General features: G+C 37.0%; 1 protein-coding gene across 5 annotated transcripts in view; it reads left to right on the forward strand.

Moving 5' to 3' along the window:
* The window catches only part of CENPC (centromere protein C), an 89,012-nt gene that overhangs the window by 15,009 nt on the left and 54,541 nt on the right, over nt 1-19,462 (forward strand). For all 5 annotated transcript variants that reach the window (XM_082463758.1, XM_082463762.1, XM_082463760.1 and 2 more), the window contains exons 5-7: nt 6,409-6,514; nt 15,885-16,170; nt 17,427-17,642. In XM_082463758.1, the coding sequence (XP_082319884.1) occupies nt 6,409-6,514; nt 15,885-16,170; nt 17,427-17,642 (608 nt within the window). The remainder of the gene's footprint in view (nt 1-6,408; nt 6,515-15,884; nt 16,171-17,426; nt 17,643-19,462) is intronic.

Consider the following 19,462-nt stretch of genomic DNA (forward strand, 5'->3'; position numbering starts at 1 on the left):
GAAAAGATGCTTGATACGATTTCAATTTTCTTAAATAATCTGAGGCTTGATTTGTGACCCAAGATGTGATCTATCCTGGAGAATGTTCCATGTGCACTTGAGAAGAAAGTGTATTCTGCTGCTTTTGGGTGGAATGTCCTATAAATATCAGTTAAATCTGTCTGTTCTATTGTGTCATTTAAAGCTGGTATTTCATTACTTATTTTCTGTCTGGACGATCTGTCCTCTGGTGTGAGTGGGGTGTTTTAAGTCCCCCACTATTATTGTGTTACTGTTGTTTTCCCCTTTTATGGCTGTTAGCATTTGCCTTATTTATTTATTTTTTTTTATTGAGGCTGCACAGTAGGGGGTGAGGTCTCCCCCTTGTGGCCTCCTGACTGTATTTTTTTTTTTTAATTAATTAATTAATTTATTTATTTTTGGCTGTGTTGGGTCTTTGTTTCTGTGCGAGGGCTTTCTCTAGTTGCGGCAAGTGGGGGCCACTCTTCATCGCGGTGCGCGGGCCTCTCACTATCGCGGCCTCTCTTGTTGCGGAGCACAGGCTCCAGACGCGCAGTCTCAGTAGTTGTGGATCACGGGCCCAGTTGCTCCGCGGCATGTGGGATCTTCCCAGACCAGGGCTCGAACCCGTGTCCCCTGCATTAGCAGGCAGATTCCCAACCACTGCGCCAGCAGGGAAGCCCTCCTCCTGACTGTATTTTAAATAAGGTTTCTGTTTTTTTTTAAATTAATTAATTAATTTATTTATTTATGGCTGTGTTGGGTCTTCGTTTCTGTGCGAGGGCTTCCTCCAGTTGCGGCAAGCGGGGGCCACTCCTCATCGCAGTGCGCGGGCCTCTCACTGTCGCGGCCTCTCTTGTTGCGGAGCACAGGCTCCAGACGCGCAGGCTCAGTAGTTGTGGCTCACGGGCCCAGTTGCTCCGCGGCATGTGGGATCCTCCCAGACCAGGTCCCAAACCTGTGTCCCCTGCATTGGCAGGCAGACTCTCAACCACTGCACCACCAGGGAAGCCCTGCCTTATGTTTTGAGGTGCTCCTATGTTGGGTACATAAATATTTATAATTGTTATATCTTTTTCTTGGATTGATCTCTTGATCATTATGTAGTTTCCTTCCTTATCTCTTGTAACAGTCTTCATTTTTTTTTTAAATTATTATTTACTTATTTATTTATTTTTTTGGCTGTGTTGGGTCTTCGTTTCTGTGCGAGGGCTTCCTCTAGCTGCAGCAAGCAGGGGCCACTCTTCATCGCGGTGTGTGGGCCTCTCACTATCATGGCCTCTGTCATTGCGGAGCACAGGCTCCAGACACGCAGGCTCAGTAGTTGTGGCTCATGGGCCCAGTTGCTCCGCGGCATGTGGGATTTTCCCAGACCAGGGCTCGAACCCGTGTCCCCTGCATTAGCAGGCAGATTCTCAACCACTGCGCCACCAGGGAAGCCCCAACAGTCTTCATTTTAAAGTCTGTTTTGTCTTATATGAGTATTGCTACTCCAGCTTTCTTTTGACTTCCATCTTCATGGAATGTCTTTTTTCATCCCCTCACTTTCAGTCTGTATGTGTCCCTAGGTCTGAAGTGGGTCTCTTGTAGACAGCATATATATGGGTCTTGTTTTTGTATCCATTCAGCCAGTCTGTGTATTTTGGTTGGAGCATTTAACCATTTACATTCAAGGTAATTATTGATACCTATGTTTCTATTACCATTTTCTTAATTGTCCTGGTTTGTTTTTGTGAGTCTTTTTCTTTTCCTCCTAGAGAAGTTCGTTTCACATTTGTCATAAAGCTGGTTTGGTGGTGCTGAATTCTCGTAACTTTTGCTTATCTATAAAGCTTTTGATTTGTCCATCAAATTTGAATGAGATCCTTGCTGGGTAGAGTAATCTTGGTTGTAGGTTTTTCCCTTTTATCACTTGAAATATATCCTGCCACTCCCTTCTGGCCTGCAGAGTTTCTGCTGAAAAATAAGCTGATAACTGTATGGGGATTCCTTTGTATGTTATTTGTTGCTTTACCCTTGCTGCTTTTAGTATTTTTTCTTTGAATTTAATTTTTGTTAGTTTGATTAACATGTGTCTTGGTGTGTTTCTCCTAGGGTTTATCCTGTATAGGACTCTCTGTGCTTCCTGGACTTGGGTGGCTATTTCCTTTCCCATGTTAGGGAAGTTTTTAACTATAATCTCTTCAAATATTTTTTCCGACCCTTTCTCTTTGTTTTCTTCTTCTGGGACCCCTATAATTCAGATGTTGGTGCAGTTAATGTTGTCCCAGAGGTCTCTGAGCCGCTTCTCAATTCTCTTCTTTCTTTTTTCTTTATTCTGCTCTTCGGCAGTTATTTCCACCATTCTATCTTTCAGCTCATTTATTTGTTCGTCTGCCTCAGCTATTCCGCTGTTGATTCCTTCTAGAGTATTTTTCATTCTAGTTATTGTGTTGTTCATCACTGTTTGTTTTTTAGTTCTTCTAGGTCTTTGTTATATATTTCTTGTATTTTCTTGATCCATGCCTCCATCCTATTTCTGAGATTTTGGAACATCTTTACCATCATTACTCTGAATTCTTTTTCAGGTTGGTTGCCTATTTCTTCTTCATTTATTTGGTCTTGTAGGTTTTTACCTTGCTTCTTCATCTGTAACATTTTTTTTTTGTTGTCTCATCTTTTTATTTTTTTGGTGGGTGGGGCTGTGTTCCTGTCTTACTGGTTGTTTGGCCTGAGGCGTCCAGCACTGGAGCTTGCAAGCAGTTGGGTGGAGCTGGGTCTTGGTGCCAAGATGAGGACTTCTGGGAAACCTCACTCTGATTAATAATCCCTGGGGTATGAGGTTCTCTGTTAGTCTAGCAGTTTGGACTTGGTGCTCCCACTACAGGAGCTCATGCCTGACCCCCAGCTTGGGAGCCAAGATCCTGCAAGCTGCACGGTGTGGCAGAAAAACAAAAAAAAAAAACCCAAAAGGCAAAAGTATAACAAAGAATAAAAAATAAAATAAAATTAGAAAAGTAAAAAATTTATTAGAAAAAATATATATAAATGAAACAGCAACAACAAGGTAAAACAGAACCAGAACAGGAAAAAAGAAAAAACAAACAAACCAGAGAAGGCCTTTGCTGTGGGGTGGCAGGACCTAGGTTCAAGACCCATGCGGCTGGAAAAGTCCCTGAGGGGACCTTGAGCGTAGAGGTTTTAGCCTGGGACCCCAGCAGACTAGCTGGGGGCTGAGAGGTTGGGGGAAACTCTGGCCATGTTCCCCTCTGATTCCCCAGTCCCCTGAAGGTCTCTCCCTGTCCCGCCAATCCCCTCACTGTGGGTGGGCCCCTCCTGAGCATTGGAACTCCTCCCCTCCCACAGCCACGCCTCAGGGGCACTGGTCCCGTCTAGCCTCTACTTTTCCTCCCCACATGTCCTACTGGGTCACTTGGGGGTTCCTCCTGTCCCCATAGGTGTCTGAGGTCCCCCACTAGTGCCTGGTAGGTGCTCTAGCTGTGTGGAGACACGAATTCCACGTTCTCCTACTCCGCCATCTTGACTCTGCTCCCCCCATACATCCTTTAACAACTCTTCTGTTGGCAGGCCCTACCTGGAGCCCCTCTTTTAGAGGTGCGTTGTACCTTGAAAAACTGAACTTATGGGTTTCTCCTTAAACATAAATCTGTCTGCTTCTGGGCTTATTTCATCGTTAGCATGTTTCTGGTCTTTCTGGGCTGCTTAGTTGCTACTGATCTGCTTTCCAACCTAAAAAAGTTTATTGATGTCTCTCATCTACTCTCTTCTCTTTCTTTTCATCCTTCTGGGTTTATACATTTAAAAAAATCCTTAGTGGGACTTCCCTGGTGATGCATTGCTTAAGAATCTGCCTGCCAGTGCAGGGGACACGAGTGTGATCCCTGGTCCGGGAAGATCCCACATGCCGTGGAGCAACTAAGCCTGTGTGCCACAGCTACTGAACCTGCACTCTAGATCCCGCAAGCCACAACTACTGAAGCCTGTGCGCCTAGAGCTTGTGCTCCACAACAAGAGAACCACTTCAATGAGAAGCCTGCACACTGCAATGAAGAGTAGCCCCCGCTTGCCACAACTAGAGAAAGCCTGCGCACAGCAGCAAAGACCCAATGCAGACAAAAATAAATAAATAAAAAAAATAAATTAGGGGGCTTCCCTGGTGGCGCAGTGGTTGAGAATCTGCCTGCCAATGCAGGGGACACGGGTTCGAGCCCTGGTCTGGGAAGATCCCACATGCCGCGGAGCAACTGGGCCCGTGAGCCACAACTACTGAGCCTGAGCGTCTGGAGCCTCTGCGCCGCAGCAAGAGAGGCCGCGATAGTGAGAGGCCCGCGCACCGCGATGAAGAGTGGCCCCCACTTGCCGCAACTGGAGAAGGCCCTCACACAGAAACGAAGACCCAACACAGCCAAAAATAAACATAATAAATAAATAATAAATAAAAATTAAAAAAAAAAAATTAAAAAAAAAAGAATGCATTAAAAAAATCCTTGGTGAGGTTTCAAGAGGGAGTAGAATATAATGAAAACTTGCTTTTGTTACTTCACGTAATTGAGTTCCATAGTGTATCCGCTGAACTAGCAATGTAGTGGCTCCATTATTTACATATTTCCCTATTGGTAGATTTTTAGATTTTTTTCCCTCTATTCATTATAACAGTGATGTAGTGAACAACCTTTGTTTATGCCTCCTTGTTTGCATTTGTAAATTGAATTTCTCTAGGATATGTATTTTTGAAACGAAATTGTTAAGTATTGTCAATCTTTTCTGCAGAATGGTCTATTAGTTCACTTTCCCACCTGTAATGTGTGAATGAGTTTTCTCTTTTCTAGAATTAAAAAATTACGACTTGATATATTTCAAATTTTCAAAAGAAAGCATGTTATGTACATAAGGTATTAAAAATAACATAAAGGAACACCCATGTGCCCATTTCTCAATGTCAGAAATACCAGTACCTTTGAAGCACCTATTGTGCCCCTTTGTGATCTTATTCTTTTGCCTCTCCTCCCTGCACAGAGGTAACCACTGTGTTGAATTTCACGTTCATCATTCCCATCCTTTGCTTTATAGCTTTACCACATGTGGGTGTGTGCTGACATTTGTGTCAGTATTTCTTTCACTACTTAAGACATAGGTCCTACTACCATTCACATGTTGGGTGCTTCACTAGATAGGACTCATGAGACTCCACTTGTAGTTAGTTGTACTCATGACTGAGATTTGTTATAGGCGTATAGTCAGGATACACAGCCAGATCAGTAAGAGAGAAGTACGCATCAGGCAGAGTATGGTGGAATCCATGTCAGGCTCTCCAGAGGGGCCACACAGAGTGCACTCTTTGCATCCAGCAGTAAAATGCTATAAAACATGTACAGTCTTTCTGCCCCGGGAAGCCTTTTGAGATTTAGCCTGTTTTTATTGGGAGCTGGTTATATTGGTACCCTCTGCCCACCAAAATTCTGTATTCCCTGAAGGAAAGAAGGAAGATGTTCACCATAAATCACATTGTTTATACAAACAGTCTAGGCAGGCTGGCATAGCAGGTTCCAGTTGGTAATGGAGGAAACATTCTGAAAGCCAAGACTCTGTGTGCCAGCCAAGGGCTAGTCTTGTAAGCAGGTTTTTTTTTTTTTTTTTAAATTTTATTTATTTATTTTTGGCTGTGTTGGGTCTTCGTTTCTGTGCGAGGGCTTTCTCTAGTTGTGGCAAGCGGGGGCCACTCTTCATCGTGGTGCGCGGGCCTCTCACTGTCACGGCCTCTCTTGTTGCGGAGCACAGGCTCCAGACGCGCAAGCTCAGCAGTTGTGGCTCACGGGCCTAGTTGCTCCGCGGCATGTGGGATCTTCCCAGACCAGGGCTTGAACCCATGTCCCCTGCATTAGCAGGCAGATTCTCAACCACTGCGCCACCAGGGAAGCCCTGTAAGCAGGTTTTTAAGTGATCAGGCCTGGTGCATTAACTCTTTCCTGCATAGAGTGAATCTCTAAATACTATATGTATTTAGTGTTTTACATGTTTTTGCATGTATTCTGAACTTTACATAAATGAGATTATATACTTGTGTGACTTGCTTTTATTAACATAATCATTCATGTATGCTGTAGTTTATTCCTTTCACTGTTGTATTTGTGATATTGTGATATATGACTATACGGTAATTTACTTATCCAATCTTCTGGGAGAATAGGCTTTTAAAAGCTGTTCAGAGCAGCAGTGTTTCTGTGGTAGGTTATATGAAATTTCAGCTTTGCTAGATAATATGAAATTGGTTTCTAAGGAGTTAAGTATGCAACTTTACCAGCTGGTTTATTGTTTTTAAAGATACTTTTTTTTTTCAATTTAAAAACAAATGTGTTTAATCAAAATTGGTAATTTAATAGAATAGATCTAATGTTTTATCTCTTTTAGACTCAGTGCCAGAAATCACATCCAAAGTCAGGTACAGTTTCTTCAAGGAAGAAAGAAACCCCTGGGCAGTTAATTGTGGAACCAAGTGAAGCTGTCAACAAATCAGGTTGGTAGCATCCCCATGGGTGATATTTGCCTACATATATTTAAAGAGTTAGAAATGCTGAAGGTAGCACATATGTCGGCTTGAGTGACAAGGTCAGGGTCAGCCTAGGCAGAATTGTGAAATGGATGAAGTTGTTTTTGAGTCCCTCTCAAGTCCACTGTCAGTGTATTTTTTTTTAACAAAACATGAATAAGTTTTTTTTTTTTAAATTTTATTGAAGTATAGTTGATTTACAATGTTGTGTTTAATTTCTGCTGCACAGCAGAGTGACTCAGTTATACATATATATTCTTTTCCATTATGGTTTATCATAGGATATTGAATATAGTTCCCTGTGCTATATAGTAGGACCTCGTTGTTTATCCGTTCCATATATAATAGTTTGCATCTGCTAATCCCAAGCTCCCAATCCTTCCCTACCCCCCCGCCCCCCGGCAACCACAAGTGTGTTCTTTATATCTGTGAGTTCATTTTTGTTTCATAGATATGTTCATTTGTGTTGTATTTTAGATTCCACATATAAGTGATATATGGTATTTGTCTTTCTGACTTACTTCACTTAGTCTGATAATCTCTAGGTCTATCCATGTTGCTGCAAGTGGCATTACTTCTTTCTTCTTAATGGCTGAGTAATATTCCATTGTATATATGTGGCACATCTTCTTTATCCATTCATCCGACAGTGGACATTTAGGTTGTTTCCGTGTCTTGGCTATTGTAAATAGTGCTGCTATGAACATAGGGGTGCATGTATCTTTTCGAATTATCTTTTTGTCTGGGTATATGACCAGGAGTGGGATTGCTGGATCATTTGGCAACTCTATTTTTAGTTTTTTGAGGAACCTTCATACTGTTTTCTATAGTGGCTTCACCAATTTACATTCCTACCAACAGTGTAAGAGGGTTCCCTTTCTCCACACCCTCTCCAGCATTTATTATTTGTAGACTTTTTAATGATGGCCATTCCGACCGGTGTGAGGTGGTACCTCATGGTTGTTTTGATTTGTGGAATAATAAGTTTTATCTGATTATTATATGGTTTTTTGTTTTAGTGGTAGGAGCGTTGTTAATAGGATGTGGTAAGAGACATTAACTTAAGAATTATTATAGGGACCATAGCTTTAAGAGTTTTCAAATACATTTTTCTTCTTTTCTTTTCTTTTCTTTCTTCTTTTTTTAAAAAAAATATTTATTATCTCATACAGTTTCTATGGGTCAGGAATTCAGAAGCAGCTTAGTTAGGTGGTGCTGGCTTGTAATCTCTCATGAGGTGGTAGTCAAGATGATGGCCAGGGTTGCAGTCATCTGAAGGCTTGACTGGGGCTAAGGATGTATTTCCAAGTTGACACTCATGTGGGTCTGGTTGCTGGCAGGAAGCCTTAATTTCCTCCCATGTGTGCCCCTCCATGGACTCCTTGAGCATTTTTTTTTTAACTAAGGTATAATTTACATAATATTAGTTTCAGGAATACAGCATAATGATTTGATATTTGAATATATGTGGTCAGTGTTCTTTTTCTCTCTGTTGCATTTTGTTGCATTTCCTTCAGTCATTTTATATGTGCTGCCAGTTTTTAAATTTTTTTGCATTTTTCAAATTAGAAAAGTCCTTCATTTGAGGTGAGTCAAAGATTTAAAAGAAAAAGCTACTAATCATTACTCCCCTCATCCTGCTGAGGTAGCCTTGAATCCTTCCATATCTTCATTGGTGCTCCTGAATGAACACATATATAAACGTGTGTGTGTGTGCACATGTTTTCAGAAGAGGCTTTTACAATTTCCTTTTATACCAGCAATGTAAGAAAGTGCCTTTCACCTGATAGAGTATTTACTATTCTATTGAACTTTTTGCCAATTTGATCAGTATTAAATGATCTCAGTGTTACTTTAGTGATTACCACTGAGTTTGAACACCTTTTCATAAGTTTACTGGCTATTTGAAATTCGTTTTTTATCTTTTCATATCCTTTGCACATTTGTTTTTTCTAGTTTATGAGAGATCTTTAAATTGAGTATCTGTAACTGTTTATCTGTAATTTGTGTAATTTATCTGTCATTTATCAGATATTTTTCCAAATGATCCCTAGACTATTACAGATTTTGGTTATAGTATCTTATATGATGGATAACATTTTTTATTTTAATTGTCAAATGTGTGTGTGGTTTTTTTTTAAAATAGCTTTTGAGTGTCCTGTTTTGGTTAAAAGGTCTGTTTTATCCTAATGGTATATGTAATATCTTAGATTTTCATCTTAACATCTTTTTTTCTTTTTATTTTAAATTTTTAATCCATCTGGAATGTGCTTCGGTGTATAATGTGGCATAATGTTATAATTTTATTTTCTTCCTTATGGTCAGTTGTGCTAGTTCCTTTTATTAATTATATAATCCATTCTCATATGAATGTGCTACTTTTATCATGTATTAAATCTCATATATCATTCAATATGCTTTTGAATTTTGGTCTATTTGTTTATTCTTAATGTCAACACAATACTGTTTTTTACTAATTGTAGTTTTATAGCATATGCTGATATAAAGGTATCTATTTATATATCTAGTTCTGATACATGCCACTATTCTGCTGTTCTTAGACCTTTTTAATTTCTATGAATTTTGTTTGTTCAGTTTCCAATAAAATTTTGTTGTGATTTTAACTAAAGTTGCATTTAATTTGTATAGTAATTTTGTGAAAATTCATATTTTTGCATCATTTAGGTTTTCTACTTAAGAACAAATATGTCTTACATATTTATGTCCTTCAAAAGTGTGTGAAGGGTACTATCAAGAGCATGAAAGGATAACCCACAAAATGGGGGAAAATAATTGCATATAGTATATCTCATAAGGCAGTGGGCTCCAACCTTTTTGGTACCATGGAGAGGTTTTGTGGAAGACAATTTTACCATGGACCGGGGGCGGGGGGGGGCGGGTGGTTTTGGTATGATTCAAGCGCATTACATTCATTGTGCACTTTATTTCTGTTATTATTACATTGTCAGATATAATGAAATAATTATACAACTCACCATAATGCAGCATCAGTGGGAGCCCTGAGCTTGCTTTCACTTGCCAGTCACTAATAGGGTTTTGATATGAGTCTGCAAGCAATTGATTTATTATGGTCTCTGTGCAGTCAGACCTCTCTGCTAATGATAATCTGTATTTGCATCTGCTCCCCAGCACTAGAGTCACTACCTCTGTTCTACCTCACATTAGATTCTCATAAGGAGCATGCAGGCTAGATCCCTTGCATGTGCAGTTCACAGTAGGGTTTGTGCTCCTATGAGAATCTAATGCCACCGATGATCTGACAGGAGGTGGGGCTCAGGTGGTAATGCGAGCGATTTGGCTTGCTATGCATCTGGCAAGCTGATAACAACTGCATGAAAAGTTGTTCAACATTGTTAGTCATTAGAGAAATACAAATCAAAACCCCACAGAGATACCACTTTATGCATATTAGGATGGATATTATTATTTTTTAAATAAAATAAAACATGTTGAGGATGTGGAATTTATAGAAACCCACATGTATTATGCAGCCAGTGGAAAACAGTTTGGTGGTTCCTCAAAAAATTAGGTATTAAGTAGCATTTCTACTCCTAGGTTTATATTCAAAAGAATTGAAAACAGGGACTCAAACAGATACTTATACCCCAATGTTCATAGCAGTATGATTCATAATACCCAAAAGGTGGAAACAACCAAAGTGTCCCATGAACAAGTGAATGGACAAACAACATGTGGTACACGTGTAGAGTGGAATATTATTCAACCAAAAAAAGGAATGAAGTTCTGATACATGCTACAACATGAAAGAACCTTAGAAACATTATGCTAAATGAATATACTTCTGGACTTTCCTGTTGTCTTTCCCTTAGTGATTTCTAGTCTTGATTTCTTTATGGCATAGCATATATACACTATGTCATTTTAGTTCTTTTAAATTTGTGAAGATTTGTTTTATTTGTTTTATGACCCAAGATATTGTCTGCCTTTATGCATGCTTCATGGGCACTTGAAAAACAAGTATTCCGTTGTTGAGTGCAGTTGACCATAAATGTCAATTATGTTGTATTACTAATTTTTATACATTGTTTGATGCAGTTTGCTAAAATTTTGAGAATTTTTTGCATCTAAGTTAATGAGAGATAGTGATCTGTAGTTTTCTTTTTTATGCTGTATTTGTATGGTTTTGATATCAAGGTAATGCTCACCAACCTTATAAAATGAGTTGGAAATTATTCCCCCTTCTAATTCCTAGAAGGGATTATGTAAAATTGATTTTAATTCTCTGATTTTTTGGTATAATATTCTCCAGTGATATCATCTGGTCTGTGGCATTTCTTTTTCAAGAGCTTTTAAGTTACAAATTCAATTCTTTAATAGTTATAGGACTATTTAGGTTATTTATTTTATCTTGGCACATTTTTGTTTATGGTTTTTGAAGAATTGGTCCATTTCTTCTAAGTTGTTGAGTTTATCAGCATAAAGTTGTACATAGTATTACTTTGTTATCCTTTTAATGGCTGCAGGATCTGTTGTGATATACCATTTTATTCTGGATATTGTTGATTTGTGTCTTGTCTTTTTGCCTTTGTTAATTTTGTTACAGGATTATCATTTTTATTCACTGTTTTAAAAGAACTAGCTTCTTGTTTCAGTAAGTTTTTGTGTTGTTTTCCTGTTTTTAGTTTCATTGATTTCTGCTCTATTTTTTCCATTCTTGTCCTTGGTTTGGGTTTATTTTGCTCTTTTTTTTAGTTTTTGAGGTAGAAACTTTATTTTATACTTTGGTTTATAATCCAGTACTATTTTATTAAATTTGTTACTCAAACTGTTCCAGCTTTGGCCATTAGAAAGCTCTTTCACTGGCTCCTGTGCCCCTTTGATGGACCCCATCTTTGTTGTTATTGCTGTTGTTTTTGAACACTTCCTTACCTTCTGGAACTACAGGATGCTCCAGGCTCAACTTACCCTAGAATCAGCCATTTCTCCAAAGAACCAGTGGTTCCTTTTACTGGAGAATGGTATTAGGAACCAAGATCTGGGTGCTAGGTGCGCTGTTACTCCTGGGGTGTTAATGCTTCAAGACTGTCTCAACTGACAGAGCAAGGAAATATATGTGTGTATGGTAACCGGTATATATACACATATCTATAAATATTTTTCTGTGTAACTGTATCTGTATTAAGTTAAACATGAATTCATATTGATGTTTCCAACTGTAATTTATTACCACATGGATTACTCTTGTTTCTTTGCCTTGCTTATCTGTAAACGTCCACTCTGTGTGTAAGAAACTTGGCACTTACCATTCACCATCCACCTACTTAACTTTTTATTCCTATATACATGTATAACAGTATCAGAATTGTTGACTTAAACCCGTGGAAAACAATTTTATCTACTGGAGTACAGTGCTTATGTACAATTTCTTTATTGTACTTAATTTACAATATTGTGTTAGTTTCAGGTGTACAGCAAAGTGATTTGGTTATATAAATATGTATATATGTACACATACATATACTTTTTTCTTGATTCTTTTCCATTATAGGTTATTATAAGATATTGAATATAGTCCCTGTGCTATACAATAAATCCTTGTTGTTTATCTATTTTATATATGGTAATGTATATCTGTTAATCCCGTACTCCTAATTTATCCCTCACCCTCCTGCCTCTTCAGTAACCATAAGTTTGTTTTCTGTGTCTGTGAGTCTGTTTCTGTTTTGTTTTATTTTTCAGATTTCACATATAAGTGATATCATATAATATTTGTCTTTGTCTATCTGACTTACTTCACTTAGTATGACAATGTAATGTACAATTTCTTTAGCTTTTAGTTTTACAGACTCCATTCATTTCTAACCTTACTTAGGTCAGCATTTTTCCTCACCCCCATAAGTGAGGTTGTTTGTACATATCATATCATATCATATCATATATCATATCATATCACATCATATATTGTATCATATGATATATCATAGAATGTGGTATATGTAATACTGTGTGACTTCCAAGGTTAGGACATAAAAGGCTTCTGCTTGGCTCCCTCCCTTTCTCCTTGTTTCCCTCTTAGGATACTCTACCTTATAACCCAGACATCATGCTGTGAGAAAGCCCAAACTAGCCTACTTGCAGACATACATAGACAGCAATATTCCTTCGGCCTGCAGCCAGCCTCAGATGTTAGACATGCGAGTAAGCAAGTTTTCAAATCATTCCAGGCCCCAGACTTCATGGAGTAGAGACAAGTCATCCCTGCTGTGCCCTGCCAAATTCCGGCCCCACAGAATTCATGAACATAATATATGGTTGTTTTATGCAGCCAAGGCATGGAGTTACTTATTATGCAGACAGAGTAACTAGAACAACTCCCTAATTCCCAACTGACATACTGTTGTCATATATTTTATTCCTGTTATCCTCTATTGTAATTCTGCTGTGTATTTTGGTATCTTTTATCTCTATAAGACTTTATTTTTGCTTTAATCAGTCAGTGTTTATATTTACACATACATCACTGTTTGTGCTCTTTATTCCTTTTTAAAAAATGATTTAAAAAAATTACGGTAAAATAATATAACATAAAATTTACCATTTTAAACATTTTCAAGTGTACAGTTCTTTGGCATTAAGGACAGTCAGGTTGTCCAACTGTCACCACCATCCATCCACAGAACTTATTCATCTTGCAAAACTGAACCCATTAAACAATCTCCCTCTACCCCCCAGCCTCTGGTAACCACGCTTCTACATTCTGTTTTTGAATTTGACTACTCTAAATACCTCATATGAGTGGAATTGTGCAGTTTTTGTCCTTTTGCAACTGGCTTATTTCACTTAGCATAATGTCCTCAAGTGTCAGCCAGCTTGTAGCGTGTGTCACGTTTTCCTTCCTTTATAAAGCTGAATAATATTTCACTGTATGTATACAATATTTTGCTTTGTCCATTTATCCATTGATGGACATTTAGGTGGTTTCCACCTTTTGTCTTTTGTGAATAATGTTGCTGTGAGCACAGATGTACAAGTACCTCTTGCAGCCCCTGCTTTCAATCTTTTTGGATATATAGGCAAAAAAGGAATTACTAGATCATATAGTAATTGCATTTTTAATTTCTTGAGGAATGACCAAGCTATCTTCCATAGTGGCTGCATCATTTTACATTCCCACCAGCTGTGCGCAAGGGTTCCAGTTTTTCTATATCCTCACCAACACTTGTTAACTTGTTATTTTCTCCCTCCCTCCCTCCCTCCCTTCCCATACTAATGGGTATGAAGTAGTATCTCATTGTGGTTTTGATTTGTTCATCGTTATCGTCATTAGGGAATTTTAAATTAAAACAACAGTTAGATACCACTACACAACTATAATGGCTAAGATCCAAATGCTGGGTCTCTTTTTGTAACTCCTATTTCTTTGAGTTTCTGTCTTTTCATTTGTTTCAAGAGAATTTATAATTGAACGTTAAGACATTTTTATGGTGGTTGCTTTAAATAAATTCTTGTTAAATAATTCCAGCATCTGATTCATCTTGTCCATTTGCATCCATTGATCGTATTTTCTTCTTCAGATTGTGTTTTTTCTTTTTTTAAAATTTTTATTATGATGAGTCATTTTGATTGTATCCTCAACATTTTGGTTATTATGTTAAGGGACTCTTCATTGTATTTCAGTCTTTTGTTATAGTTGCCCTGTTTTGGTTTAATGTGAAGGCTCTTGCCTATTTTTGTGGAGTTTATTTCCAATGACATTTAAGTGTTTAGAGTTCTAGCAGTGGTATTTTGGTTTGTTTCATTATCTGATGCTACAGGGGATTCACCACATTATCCGTTGTTGCTTAAGGTTTGAGGTTCCTAGCAAATATACCTTCTTCCAGCTTTCAGAGTTCTGTTATTATTGTTTGTTTAAGTTGTACTTAAAGGGAGAAGCAGGAAAAAGTGAGTCTATGTAATTTTGTTCCAGAACCAAAAGCCCATTTTGACTTATTTTAAATTTTTAATCTTTTCTTTTTGAGAGTATGAATCAGTATGATTACTACCCAGCCATTCTACTTTTTCTTTGATATTTAAAGGTCAAGGGTTAAAAGAATATATATTTCTCTTTATATAGATATAAAGACAAATATGTATGATATATATTCTCTTTGTATAGATATAAAGATGTATGTGTATATAAATATTCTCCCTATATATACATATATTTTATATATCTATATATGTATCTGTTCTATATGTATATGTGTATGTATATGTATAAAAGTGTGCTCATCTAGCTGCCCTAGTTTACCCAACTCTTAACCTAAAGATTGAATCTCATAATTTCTCTAGGATTACCTGTTACTTATTTTAGCTATGTAAAGATTTATTTAAATCTTTAAAAGAATTTTTACTTTATTGTGCTAAGAACATTTTACTTTATTTATTTATTTTTTAAAATTTTATTTATTTTTGGCTGCATTGGGTCTTTGTTGCTGTGCACGGGCTTTCTCTAGTTGCGGCAGGCGGGGGCTACTCTTCGTTGCAGTGTTCTCATTGCGGTGGCTTCTCTTGTTGCAGAGCATGGGCTCTAGGCACGTGGGCTTCAGTAGTTGCAGCATGTGGGCTCAGTAGTTGTGGCGCATGGGCCTTAGAGCTCACGGGCTTCAGTAGTTGCAGCACGTGGGCTCAGGAGTTGTGGCACATGGCCTCAGTAGTTGTGGCTTGTGGGCTCTAGTTGTGGTGCATGGGCTTAGTTGCTCTGCGGCATGTGGGATCTTCCTAGACCAGGGCTCGAACCCGTGTCCTCTGCATTGGCAGGTGGACTCTTAACCACTGCACCACCTGGGAAGTCCCAGTAAGAACATTTTTACATGAGATCTTCCCTCTCAACAGATTTTTAAGTGTACAATAGAGTATTGTTATGTATAGGCACAATGTTGTACTCTAGATCTCTAAAACTTATTTATCTTGTATAACTGAAACTTTATACCTGTTAATTAACAACTCCGAATTTCTCCCTTCTCCTAGTCCCTGGCAACCATTATTCAAATCTCTCCTTCTCTGAGTTTGACTATATTCAAATCTTGAATAAATTTACTATATCAATAAAACTGTGAATTTTCTGTTTGAGGATTTTATTCATTTTAGAACTGTGGAGCATGGACCAAATACACCTTTCAGTTTATTAATTTCATAAATTAGAACTCTTAAAGTACTTGTATATTTTAATCCTGGATCTTTGATTATAAACTTAATGACCTGTGAGTCTTCTGGAAACTTTCTAATTAAATTGTTGCTGAATTTTAAAAAGCACATTTCGTTCTAGTATTATTATTTAAAGAGTTTTTAATATCTTCATGTAATTTTCTTCTAGTTCAGGCCCATGAGGTTCATCAGAAAATTTTGGCACCTGACGTTCATTCTAACAATACATCTGACTCGAGAAAAATGTCAAGTAAAAAACTAAAAGATCATCACAATGAAGCTGATGAGGAATTTTACTTATCTATTGGCTTACCTTCTGATCTTCTGGATGCAAAAGCATCTTCATTGCAAAAGACTATTCCATCTGTTGCCCAAAAGAGAGAAACCTATACTTCTGAAAATTCAGTAAATATGCTGCCTTCAAGTACAGAGATTTCTCATAAAACCAAAAAAAGGTGAATTTTTGTTTATTTAAAAGATATTAATCTTACTATAGCTATTTTATCTTTTATGTTAAAAAGTGGGTAATTTAGTCTTTTAGGTATTTTATAGTAAGTATTGAGGAATATTAACATGTTTTGAGAAAAACATAACATGCATTCAGTATACATTCAGTTTATATTTAATATGGAAGGCCTTAAAGTGTTCTTCAGAGAAGTTTGGGGGTAAACTTTTCTATGGTCTATGGAAAAGCATGTTTTTTTCTTTTTTCTTTTCTTTAAGATTTATATTTTAAAATACTGTAGACATACAGAAGATAACACAATAGGCACTCACGTATTCAGATTTGACATATGTGAATATTTTGTTATATTCAGATCTTTCTCTTTTTAAACAAATTTTTTTAATTGAAGTATAGTTGAATTACAATGTTGTGTTAATTACTGCTGTACAGCATAGTGTCTCAGTTATACATATATACATTCTTTTTCATATTCTTTTCCTTTATGGTTTATCACAGGATGTGTTTTTTTTCCTTATAATAAGTTTTCTATAACTTCCTAAGAGAAACAATTTGTATTTTCTCTATGTTATTTCTAATTATAAGGGTAGGTATATATCAGGTCATCTGAGGGTAGCAAAGAGTAAGTTTTGTTGAGGATGAGTTGTGGTAAACCCACATCCATTTCTTGGGGCTTTCCCTTTGGCCTTTAAGAAGCAAAACAGATTGTTCAAGGTCCTTTGCTATTGGGAACCTCTGCCATGAGTGTAATATCTTTCTAGGGTCTTGTGTGGTTCTTGGAGCTGAGGAGTTAAGTACCTTCTAAGATTTTGCTATTCACAGTGTGCTCTGCAGCTCAGGATCGAGAGCAGTGGCATTATCTGGAAGCCTGTTAGAAATATAGAATCTCAAACCCTATGCTAGACCTACTGAATCAGAATCTACATTTTAATAAGATTCTCCAGATGATTCAAATTCATATTAAATGTTTGAGAACTAGTGTTCTAAGCTACACATTTCCTTGTTATATGATTTAGCCATTCTTTTTCTCTCATTTTTTTCTATCAACAAATATAAAATTTAATTTTTCTGAGCAATTTGCCTTGTGTATTTTGTGTAAGAGAAACACATCAGCATTTATAAATTTTAAATAAAGGCCCACTGGAAAATTTTGTAAGCAGTTGTATTGTCACTGTAAGGGAGTTCAGGAATACTCATAACTCAACAAATGGTGGGAACATTCATCATGTCTTCCTTTTAACCTTTTAGGTTAAACTTTGAAGATAAAGATGATTTGAAGAAAGTAGAAGTAACGAATAAAGTATCAGAAATAGAGGATAAAGTATCAGAAGGACCACAAGAGAGGAAACAGTTAGGAACATCTCAAAAAAGAATACAAGATTCAGAATGTGAAGATCACCCACAAGCTAGAAAGAGTTTTTCAACATTGTTTTTAGAAACTGTAAAAAGAAAAAGTGAATCCAGGTGAGTTATTAAGAAATGGTCCACATTTTTCTTTCACATTCTTTGAATAGTATCTAAGGATTCTTAATGATATTTAACTAGAAGTTAATCTTAATTGACACAATTTTTAATTGAAATTATGTCTAACCCATAAGGAGAGAGTAGTTTCTTACCAGTAAATTAATCCCAAAGCCATCATTTAAGGGATATTGAATTAGATGTGAAAGAAAAGTTTATTCAGCTTTCATTGCTTCTGTTCATCAGCACTTTCTAGTATGTATGAGATCAAAGAATAAAGACCGTATTTAGAAATAAAATTATGTCAGGGTGCCTGTATTTCAATATTAAGTGTTTTAAATATTTGTTCTATTTCTTTTGATTGTGTTAGTAAAAGGATAGTCCTAAAATAAGTTTTAATCTGTTCTTGCCTACTTAAAAACCTTCAGTGGTTCTACAATATCCATACAGTGATTCTGAACTGGCTGCACATTAGAGTTAACTAGAATTAATAGCAGATAGGGTTGAGAACCACTGGTCTATAGAATAAACTTGAGATTTGTCAGCTGGTATTTAAGGCCTTCACTGTCACTAGTGAACTGTTTCTACTAACTTGTCATACATATTTGTAGTTGTCCTGGCTTTGGCACACCTTTTCCCCTTGTCGTATGCCAATTTATATTTTCTTCTAAGGTCCATGGTAGGCTTCTGATTTTTTCCAAGTCCCACTCCAGTGTTTTTTAAAATAGTTTCTTGCCTTGTATTATAGTTTAGCTATTTTATATATCTTTCTTAGTAGGTTAAGACATAAGCCCTTCTTTCCAGGAGTTTAGTTTCTTTTGTATTTTCTGTGAGATCTATCAGAATGCTAGTGAATATATTAGGAAGGTTTTATAAAAAACATATTGAATGAATGAAATTCCTCTTTGGTTCAGTCTGTGTTCCATAGTTGACTCCTCCCTCCCCCCACCCCTCCAGTCTTCCTCCCTCTCCCCTCGCCTTTCTGTGTGTGTGTGTATATATATATACAGTATATATATACATATATATATGTGGCATCTTTTATCCCTTGTATGGCTGTTGTCCCCATAATCTGATAGAAATATGTTACACTTAGGGGCTAATTATATCTATGTCCAAAAAAGTAATTAAGTATTTTTTAATGTGCTGGGTTTTTTTTTTTTTGATAAACTAGTGAGTAAAGTGTATGTTTAATTGATGTAGCCAGATGTAACTACTCACTATTACTTGTGCTTTCCTGCTCCTTTTCTTTGCTTATGCTCTTCCTTATGATTGTCTTTCTTGTATTTCCTCATGACCAAATCATATCCATTCTTCAAGATCCAACTCAAATGCCACAGAGTCTTGATTTTTTCCACCTAGCCAGAAGTCATCTTTCTCTAGTCTCAAAGTGTTGTCTTAGTCCATTTGGGCTGCTAAACAGACCATCACAGTCTGGGTGGCTTACAAACAACAGAAACTTACATTTTACAGTGCTGGAGGCTGGGAAGTCCAAGATCATGGCTCAGGTAGATTCACTGTCTGGTGAGACTTGCTTCCTGGTTCATGTATGTCTATCTTATTGCTATAACCTCAAATGGTAGAAGGTAGTGAGGGGACTTTCTGGGGTCTCTTTTATAAAGATACTAATTCATTCATGAGCCATTCCACCCTAATGACCTAATCACTTCTTAAAGTCCCCACCCTCAAATACCATCACATTGGGGATTAGGTTTCAATTTATGAATTTTTGAAGAATATAAACATTTGATCTATAGTAAGTATCAAAGTTGTTTCCTAAGGATATCTTTGGTTTGAATAACCTTGAAGTTATGGAAGTCTCT

Source organism: Balaenoptera physalus (assembly GCF_965194825.1).
Source record: "Balaenoptera physalus genome assembly, chromosome: 5".
In the NCBI taxonomy this organism is placed as follows: Eukaryota; Metazoa; Chordata; class Mammalia; order Artiodactyla; family Balaenopteridae; genus Balaenoptera; species Balaenoptera physalus.